The 10,054-nt window shown below is 35.4% G+C and overlaps 1 protein-coding gene across 3 annotated transcripts; it reads right to left on the bottom strand.

Moving 5' to 3' along the window:
• Positions 1-2,010: 2,010 nt before the first annotated feature.
• Positions 2,011-9,035, bottom strand: LOC113748626 (high mobility group nucleosome-binding domain-containing protein 5). 3 transcript variants are annotated; one of them, XM_027292116.1, is made up of 10 exons: positions 8,986-9,035; positions 8,723-8,853; positions 8,259-8,364; positions 5,535-5,812; positions 5,286-5,391; positions 4,851-5,207; positions 4,680-4,756; positions 4,431-4,555; positions 3,215-3,589; positions 2,011-2,354 (listed from the first exon to the last, which is right to left on the bottom strand). In XM_027292116.1, the coding sequence occupies exons 2-10, from the start codon at positions 8,821-8,823 to the stop codon at positions 2,335-2,337; spliced, it is 1,545 nt and encodes a 514-aa protein (XP_027147917.1). In that variant the 5' UTR covers positions 8,824-8,853; positions 8,986-9,035; the 3' UTR covers positions 2,011-2,334. The 3 variants fall into 3 exon arrangements, with proteins under 3 accessions (XP_027147917.1, XP_027147916.1, XP_027147918.1); XM_027292115.1 differs by having other exon boundaries at positions 8,723-9,025; XM_027292117.1 differs by having other exon boundaries at positions 4,680-4,753; positions 8,723-9,025.
• Between the last annotated feature and the right edge of the window lie 1,019 nt (positions 9,036-10,054).

Genomic DNA, 10,054 nt, shown 5'->3' with positions numbered 1-10,054 from the left:
GCTCAGAAGAAACAGTCCCTGGACAAGATTTGCAAGATCAGAACTATACAAACGAGGGAGCTGTGATAATGGAAATAGAAACAACAAAGAAAAAAGGACAGCACAATGTTGGGATAGGAGTCACAGTTAAGGAATATGCAAGGAATAGAATGACAGGGTGGATAATGAATGAGATCAGTCTGGGAAACAAAGTCCTAGATGATGCACTAGCTCTGAAATTGGCCTTGTGCAAAGCTGTGCATCGAAACTGGAGTAAGGTTAAGCTGAAGTTCTGTAACAAGGAGCTGTGGCGACAAATCAAACAGCAGAGCCCTGCGAACATTAAGATGGCAACAGTACTGGAAGACATCTCTAAATTACAGAGGTTGTTTTGCATGTGCTCTTTTGACTTGTGTAGACAAGAACATATGTTAGTTAGCAAAAAACTAAGTGATGATGCTTTAGGCGTTATTGTTGATGAGGAAAGACTGTTTCCTCAGTGTTCTTAGAACACTTTCTTGTATAGCTTCTCTCGAGCCGTTGCTCGTATATGTACTCTTTCTCATTAAAGCAATGAAAATAGGTACTCTTTCTCATAAAGCAATGAAAATATCCTATCGTTTCGGAAAAAAAAAAAAAAAGTAACCATCACTTTCCTAACTTGTAGGGCCATTCGCCGATGCATACATCCTTCCTCTGGCAACAGCTTCGACAGCTCTTTATAGGTACTTGATTGATCTTATCAGACTCTTTTTGTATTGGTAGCTATGTCGATGAACATGTGCCACCACGCCTTTGCACGTATTGATGAGCATATAAATATTGGTCATCATCGTCGATCTCTATTACAACCCTTACCACTCACACCTATCAGCTTTCTCAACCTTGAGCAAGCACAGTGGCCGGTATGTTCTTGATTGTCGATTTACACCTTCACCTGCTACAGCTCATGAGTTCTTTGTGATACAGCCGACTATTTCCATGTCGATTATTGATTGGCCTCAAATGAAATATCACATTGTCTGCCGATAAGCTATAAATTGTACCTATCAGTACCATATGGCCAATTATCTCTTTGCCGATAAGTGATGTATATTGCACCAACATATATCAATAAATTTAACCTTTCACTTCAAGTTATATATATTCTATAAATAGTTTACAATAAATTATTATGTATTTCTTGATAACACTTATCCATTCCATCCTCAAAGATGCTATTAGTTCAAAGCATTTCCAAGTCTCCAGAGCAACTCGGTTTAAAAAAAATATTAAAAAAAAGGGTCTCCAGGGCAACAAGTAACGGTGCTAGTCTATCGTCAATTCCGCGGCCTGCGAATTCATTTGGGACGGAAATGATTTTGAAATAAAGGAAAGAAAGACAAAACGAAAAGAAAGGTAAAATAACCAAATTACCCTATTAAATTAGCATCAACACTTGCATGCAGTCCATTCTCAATTAGTTTAGATGATTTTCATTCCACATTAGTTCAAAGCAGGAGAAGGTTCTTAGAGGGATTTCGTAACTTTCGAACAAGCCACAAGGATACTTTGTGTATTTTTCCTCGTAATTACATATTAATAATGTAAATTTATAATATACTAAAGAATTTTAAAAATTTTATTTATCATTTTTGAACTTGAGCAGAGCCCAAAATAAGACCCAAACCCAAACATAATTGGAAATTGAATATGAACCTAAAAGCCCCAAAGCCCAAACACTGTATCAATTTTTTTGTGAGCCAAACTCGGACTTGCCAAAAATAACACACTCTTTCCCCCATGCAGATAAACAACAGCCCCCCGGATGAAGAACCATAGAAATATGCCAGCACATTAACAAGAAGCCAACTAAAGCAAGCACGTTTCCACATACCCTCTTCAACAACACACAAATTTCTTGACCAATACACTGGAAAGATAAACTTAAAAATCCTAAAGCAGATATCTAAACTCTCGATCAAAGGTCACCTGTTGCGAAACCTGAAACTAACTTAGAGCAAACATTAACGAGCAGATAGGATACTCCGAGTGAAGGAGAGGAGCAAGGCCAATCATCAGTTGGATGGCTCTGAATAATGATGCAAAGTATTTCACACATAGTAAAGAACAATGCACAAGTTGTACAAGCTACTGAACTTGGTCTAGATTTCGTCACTTTGATGAGCCTTAATGTTCTCTGTGAATAACTGTATACACAAGTACATCACAACTGCACATAAAAGAAGGATATCGGGCCAATCTTGGCCATAACTTACCACGAACAACTATTAACCATTGTTTGTTCCCCTTGATCCTCCTAATTCTACAATCTTCAGCTCTTGTCAGAGTTACATACAGGTAAACAATGCCTATTCAATCGCTGTCCTCATCACCTGCAAGTAGCAAATACAACACACCATATCAATAAATGGTATTGTTTCAAATTTGGTTAATGTCTCGTGCAGTTCCCGAAAGTCTTTTCTAGTCATATGCGCAAATGGTCTTATCTTGTTAAATCATTGCCATATGAACTTAATGTTTATTCTTATTATTATTGGACCAGAGACGCTCAAATATTTTCCACATTTTTGCACATTAGGAGCCAAGAACGTGAACATGCTAAGAACACACAGGAATAGAACATGTGGGAACGAAAACATCACAACTTCAGGGTGCCAAAGCTAACAAGTTAAAAAACCTCCAAGGAGTTAGTTCTAATCTTTTGCTATACATGTTTTTATAAAATAGACAAGCATATTAATTCTGGTTCGACTTCTAAACACAACTGCATGTATATAATAGAAGAAAGATATAGAAGTATGTCATCCAGTACATTCCCCAAAAAGGATATAGTACGGCCCTCATTTCAATAAATTATCATGTTTCCTTACAGGTGATTAAGATTAGAACATTTTTACGGTAAGTGCAAACTTATAGTGCACTTACCATGTATTTAGATGACAGTTCCACTTTTGTTCGAAAACCATAAACTTTCTACCATGTCAAACATCAGGACATTTTTTTTCTTATTTTGCTCTTGTTGACAGCCTGATCTATTGCATCCAGAGTAAATTGCAGTATTTCCAACATAAGCAAGTAACAATTTTATAGCAAGGGCTTTTTGAAAGATTCGTAGCCAAACTATAAATCTGACAAATAGAGGAATATGAAAATACCTCCCCACCTATTACGTCATTGAGCTACATTCAGCACCAAAGACACAAAAGAATCTCATATAGCCAATTGAGCATACCTCCGTTAAAATCTTCGCTTTGACTGTCATCTCCATCTTCTTCTCCTTCTTCATCATCAACTTCTTCGTCTTCTTCTCGTTCTTGCTTTTCTTTTTTCTTGTCATCATTTCCACCATCCTCGTCCTTATCAGTGCTAACAGCATTATCACCATCTTTTTCTTGTTCTTGCTTTTCATTTTCATTGTCATCACTTACAGCATCCTTGTCCTTATCAGTACTGACAGCATCATCTCGACCTTTTTCTTTTTTTTGGGGTTTAGGAGGAGGCAAAAAGCTCATGGCTGACCTTCTTCGCGAACTAGTAATAATATTGCTAAGATCAATACCCTCGAGCTCTTTTGCTCTTTCCTTTCTCTTTCTGACTTCTTTGATTTCTGCAACAAAATTCAAACGGTGTAATTGGAAAGTTAAATATAAAGATCCACTAATTATATTTAGAGTAGCTTGCAGGTCATCAACTAGAGACAAAAGTCAGCATAATAAATAAGGAAAAAGACCTTAAAGGTCCAACTGTTACAGCAATTTTCTTCTAGTCACTATTTATTGTAACAAATTTACCGTCTAACTTGTAAAATTTAGTATATCAGTCATCCTGATAATCATCTTCATTAACCTTCCTCTTTCTGCTAAGTTTAGGGGCAATACGTCCATCATTAAAGAATCAAGTGAGCCACTCTTTTCTCAGTTTTCATTTTTTTTCCTTCTCTATGATGTATCTTCCACTTTTTCCCCATTTTTGTAGTTTTTGCTCTTTCCTCAAGTCCTCAGCTCCTCACAGGTGTCAAACTCACTTTCCCCACAACTCTTGTAACCTCCAACTATCCCCTCCTTGACACAACCACCCAACGCAACCTGCAGCTAGCTCCCTTTCTCCCTGTTTTCAACATATTCACCTTTCCTGCAACACTCAACCCTGCCATTCAGTCTCGTACAGGTGATCCCCCCCCCCCCCCCTCTCTTCTCCTTGGTTTTTCCTTGACAGAAAGATTCAAAGTTGCAAACTAGTAGGTACATACAAATCACAATCTAATGTTACATCCTCAAGGTGTGCTTTTGCAACAAATTCAGTGATGATGATGCTTGATGACTTCAAACATAAAAGCTGATTTTGCATGTTCAAGTTCTGCAGCCAAAATACCTTAAAAGATCTTTCAAAGAAATCTCGTATGCAAGATAATAACCAAGGTCAGTAAGAAAAAAACTACAAAATTTCACCTTTTTCAGAAGGATTTTTTGATAGCCCTTCTTTTGCGAGAATGTCCTCCAATTCCTTTATCAAGAAAGCCTCACGTTTGCCATCAGGTACCTGCTTTGCTTTCTTATAAACTGTAGGTGCAATGCTTTTTAATTTGGATGGGTGGCGGGACCAAGAAGGAGGGGAGTTCAAGTTTGTCAGAAGTTCGTAACAGCATTAAGAGTTCAGCTAGACATGGAAATTAATCTCAATCTAAACATTATATCTACCTCATTCCACAAGCTTTAATTACTGATTTTAGATGCTCAACATGTTTCCCAAATGTAGGAGTTGATGCTTCTTTCTTCTGCAAATAAATTATTTTTTGATATTATGAAAATTATAAATTTGAGAGCACAAGATTATTGAAGTAAATGCATATAAAAGAGGAGGGAAGCCACCTTTACAGATTTTTTGGCAGATTGAGATTCACCATCATCAGACACATCTCCTTCATTGTCAGCATCGCTGCTTTCCTCTGAATGCCTTTTCACTAGCTTACTCTGATTTTTGACAGCAACATCAATTTTCTTCTCAGGTCTTTTACGTTTCTTTTCCCTGTCAAGTTTTTTAGCTTCAACTCTTCGAACGGTTTTTCCACTTGATTTCATTTTATGCTGTTCATCATCATCGTCATCGTCTATAGAGCCCAATTTTCTTTCACTACTAGTGCTTTCTGCAGCTTTACTCTGACGATTTCCAGAACTTTTCCTCTTAGCACTCATTGCTGATGTTGAAACATCATTAGCATCAAAAACCTATAAAATGAAGGAATTCGGTGAATGGGGAGCCCAAAAATGCACAAAGCTTGAGAGGCATTGAAAAGATACCAGTACCTTTTCTATTTGCTCACGTATAATCTTTTTGAATGGGTCAAGAGCATTTTTACTAAGCTTGAGATCGTCCTCCAAAAACCGGCGAGCTCCAGCCAAAGTAAGTTTCCTAGGGAAGTGCATCATTGACATCAATCAACAAAAAGGAAATAGAAGTGCAGAGTACAGCACAATAATCTACTAACTTCTATACTCCATTTGGCAATTAGTGCAGAATGGGATACATATCCACTTATTAAGAAAGATACATACTCAGACTGTGATCTAATATAATCTGCTCTTTCCCAAATGGCGTTCTTTAACATGCTCTCACTAATTTCAATGCCTTGAGAGTCAACCATCTCAGTTTTGGGTGTCAAAACTCCCATTATTGGGGAGTCTTCTTCCTTTTCTGCCTCATCACTAGGGCTCGTTCTAGCCAAGTCTTCTTTTTCAGGAGATTTTGTCGCTTCTCCTACAGATGAATTGGCTTCTTTTTCTGTGTGGCTATCTGAATTCTTGGTCTCATAATCATCATCATCATTCAAATTCTAGCATTTTAACAGCAAACAAAATCCTTCAACAACTTTCAATTTATACAAATTGACATAAATAAAACACATTCAATAGCAATTAAAACAATTAAAGTCTGAGGGCAGCAAGGCAGATGAAGTTGCTAATATGGTTACTAGTCTTTTTAATTTTATCTATCTATTCTTTTCATGGTGGTCTTTTTTTTTTGGCTCTAGCTTAAAGTTCTTTTTGTCTCTCTCATTTTGTTTAGTTTGAAAGAAGTACATCAAGAAGGAGAGTCAGCTAAGTTACATACACTCTTATCCTTCCCATAGTACCATTGTTGGATCAGACATGACACAGGTTGTCAGGAATCTCTTTCTGATACTTCCATATGAAGTTTTGCACATGTCACATGCAATGAAAACAAAAGGGAAAAAAAAAGAAAAAAAGAGAAGGGTGCAAAGGTTTGAAACAACTGTCCATGCAAGAGTTAGAATTTAATATTGATTAAGGCTATATCTGCATCTCTTTTGCTACCTTGGCTTGTAAGCACCTCTTCTTTTTGTACACTTAAAATATACCAATTTACTTTTAAACATCAGTCATAGAACATTTAAAGCTAGTTGTATGTCATCATATTTGCATAAATGTTACTCGCAAATAAGAATCCAGGACATACTCCAATACCCATTCCCAAGTTGTGTTACAGTCATCACATCCTAATTTAAGAAATTTAATGGATTTGACACCTAGAGCATACCCATTCTCAACACCATATTCAAGGCAATGTAACACGGAGTAGGGGAAGTGGAAATATTGATGTCATAATAGGGCCAAGCATACTTTGAAGAGAATGCAGTAGCTTAAAATGTTTTTTGTATATCCTCTTACAAAGGAGGTAGGAATCAAGCAAGTTTATGAAAAAAATCTGCCAATGGAATTTTAGGATTTTGACAATTGACGTCTGGGTCCAACTATTAGTATTTAGAGTATTCAAGTCATCAAATTAGAATATTTAGATCCAACTTTAGCAATAACCAAGAAAACAATTCTAAATAAAGGAAGTTACACAATTGTAGCAAAGTAGGAAAACATATAGTCTTACACTTGGAATTTGCTAGGTCACACGTAGCAAAAGTAAAGAATCACTCCTTAGAAGAAACGGAATCTAAACCAAGTCTTAATTCAGTCAAAGTTCTACTACAATAAGCTGTGTCTCCTTTTATAGAGATGGTGTACATTGTAATGCACTAGTCAATTTTACTTCACAATGAAGTATATTCCTAGGTTGCATCACCTTGGTCATTCAATAGAAAGATCTTCACCCTTAAGGTTACCAAGAAATCTTAGAAGTAACTACATGTGCTAACAAAGTGTGATAGCAAATTGAACGACAAACTACCTTTGCAGTTGGTATTAATGTCAAAGAGCTTTGGCCCAATAGATATTTTAATAAGGCTCAAAGATTCTGCATCAAGAATAGAAACTTGTAACATATATGACATAGATACAAAAGCAGAAGATTTTAAGGGTTTGGTTCAATGAGTTTATCTTTATACTTTTATTTCATTGTTACCTTTTCCCACTCCCAAACACAACCCCCCCGCCCCAACAAAAAAAAGGTAGTTAGTCTAATCTGAAACAGAGGTCATTTTCTCATTTTTCAGTTTCTTGTTTATTCCATTTACAGGAGTCACTTACAGGGGGTCAAAAGTCATTTGCATAAACTAGAGGCCCTAGTTACAATGCGTACATAACATGGGTAAGATGTAATTAACACTGGAAAGACTGGCCAATTGCATACGGAATTTGCCCTAAGGATTGATTAGTGTAGACTGTTGCGTCTAAGAGAGCAGAAGGGTATTTTTAGCTAGCTCTACTTGAAGAATAAAACAGCTATTAGGAGGGAAGCAGCAAGAAACTTTTGATGTAATTCTATTTTTATATTCTGCAAGAGTATGGTTATGTTGTTATATAGATAGGGAGCAAGAAAGAGGTGGACACATTCAAGGCAAATTAAGAGAACAATTAAAACCTATTAACCATGCGCAGAATAGACTGAAAGGATTTCAATAAGTAGGAACAAGAGCAGACAATAGAGGTAAAAAGCGGAATGCACAAATGGTTGTTTGTTAGTGCCAACTAGGACCTTGGAGTCCCCATTTTCTTAGACTCTTGGTGCAGTTCATCATTAACCATAAGCCAAACCAACCACCTCTCCTCTCTGACCACCCTTGTGGACTTAAACAAATATACATGTAAACTCTGAAAAATAAATAAATATAAACTAAACTAGAAAAGCCGAAAATTGACGTTTTGACATACTGATGAAATTCGCACTAATAGTTCAAAGACGCAAATAAAAATGCTTCCAACCAATATTGCTACAAACCTCCCATGAAATTCAGTTCAGCATAACGCACGAATAGTTAACAGATAACAGTTTGCCGGTTACACCCCAATAGGGTAGTATAGATTTACCTTCTCAATGAACTGCTTTATGAAACTCTTATGCACATCCAATGCATATTTCTCAAACCCCAAGTCTTCCTCTAAAATCCTCCGAATACCCGCCAGAGTTAAGGAACTACATTTACAAAAACAACAGAATAATCAAGCAAAAATTTCTAACTAAACGCCTAATGAGATTAATACTAAATTCTGACAACCCAAAAGTCCTCCTAATACAAACAATTATGTCAACAAAAAATGACACAGCATATCATTAGAGAGAGAGAGAGACCCTTTTTACTTCAAGTAACAGTACAAGAACCAGCTAGCATATTTGATGAATTCGAGTAACGATAAGCGCTAAATAAAAGAAACCCTTTTATTTTCTTGAACATCACAGTCTACAGCAAGCAAGATGCTTGACAAAGAATTAGTTTCTGATGCGTTTCTACGAGTTTCAACGAATAAATATATGCAGAGAAAGAGAGATGTACGAAGCGTTGTCTCTGAAATGCTGAAGGCGGGATTGAAGACTGCCCAGTATACGAGCCTCCATGTTCGCTTTCTCCTCCTCCTCCTGCTTCTCCTTTGCCATTGTCGCCGCTAATATATACTCCCTCAGTATCTATATACAAATAAAATCAACAGAAAGTGAACCGGATAAGCTGAAGGATGAGGAACTAGAATTAAAAAGCTAGGGATTTGAAAAGAGGGATTCAAGAAATGGGGCGAAAAAGGGTAAAGAGAAGGGTTTTACTTGGGGATTTAGCGGGGAGACTAGACAGTAGAATGGCTGTTATTAATTTTCTTTTCTTTTTAATTTGTTAGGAAATCAGTCAAAAGAGCGCGATTAATAAAAGGTCGATTGGGGAAATTTTGGGGACTTGTTATTAATTTTCTTTTCTTTTTAATTTGATAACTAGGCTTGGTGCCCCGCGGCTTCCGCGGGGTGTCCATTATTAAATATATTAGGGTAATGAAAGATTTATTTAATAGTATAGATTTATAGTATTTTGTATGATAATGGAGTTGGAAGAGTGGTTAGAGTATTGATATATTGGATTGATTTATTGATAAATAAATATAGTAAAATTGGGTTGATTAATAGAATTCGAATAAATAAAGGATAATATTGATTTTGAGAGTTGAGAGATTTGATATATTAATAGTTTATTGGTGAATGGATATTATTGAAGGTAAGGTGATGTGTATAAATTTTTATATAAGAAATAAAAATTATTGGATATGAAAATTATAGAGTTTAATTAGTGGTATTTGAGTAGAAATTTTTTTTTTATGAAAATAAGACAATAAATTGAATGAGTGGTTTATAATTTTGGAAATTAAAGAATTAGAATATCGCTTTAGTAAAACTGATATCATTGCTTTTTGTAGACACCAAATTTTTGGTGTTTATTATTTATTTATTTACTATTCATTTTTTTTATTTGTTCTATTTTTATTTGTCACAATTAGTTTTATTTACTTTTAGTTTTAGTTATTTTAGCCATTTTAGTGTAGAATTTCTCAAAGGAAAAAGAAAAGTGTTCAAAAAATATGTTTTAGTTGTTTTGGATTTAGTTTCATTATTTAAAAATGAAAAGAAAAATGAAAAAATTGAAAAATGGAAAATAAAAGAAAAACAAATTGGAATTTGCACTTTGTTGTTTCTAGTTTATTTATTTTTCATCCAATGTTAATTAAATTGTTTTTGTTATTTATTTTTACTATTATCAATTTTTTATTAGTTTAAAAAAAAAAAAAAGAGAGAGGTTTGCGGCATGCAAGCTGCTTTTTGTCGCAGCTTGCAAGAAAAGGCTGGGCAG

The sequence above is a fragment of the Coffea eugenioides genome, chromosome 10 (assembly GCF_003713205.1).
Source record: "Coffea eugenioides isolate CCC68of chromosome 10, Ceug_1.0, whole genome shotgun sequence".
In the NCBI taxonomy this organism is placed as follows: Eukaryota; Viridiplantae; Streptophyta; class Magnoliopsida; order Gentianales; family Rubiaceae; genus Coffea; species Coffea eugenioides.
Note: the sequence above shows the minus strand (reverse complement) of the source record. Positions and strands in the feature narration are given on the sequence as shown.

Bases quoted from the DNA above. Each gene is read 5' to 3' on its own strand.
- LOC113748626 (XM_027292116.1), bottom strand. From the start codon at position 8,823: ATGGCAAAGGAGAAGCAGGAGGAGGAGGAGAAAGCGAACATGGAGGCT. The intron at 8,365-8,722 runs GTACATCTCTCT...TTGTAAATGTAG, and splicing joins CATTTCAGAGACAACGCTTC to TTCCTTAACTCTGGCGGGTA. The intron at 4,556-4,679 runs GTAGATATAATG...CAAATTAAAAAG, and splicing joins ATTAAAGCTTGTGGAATGAG to CATTGCACCTACAGTTTATA.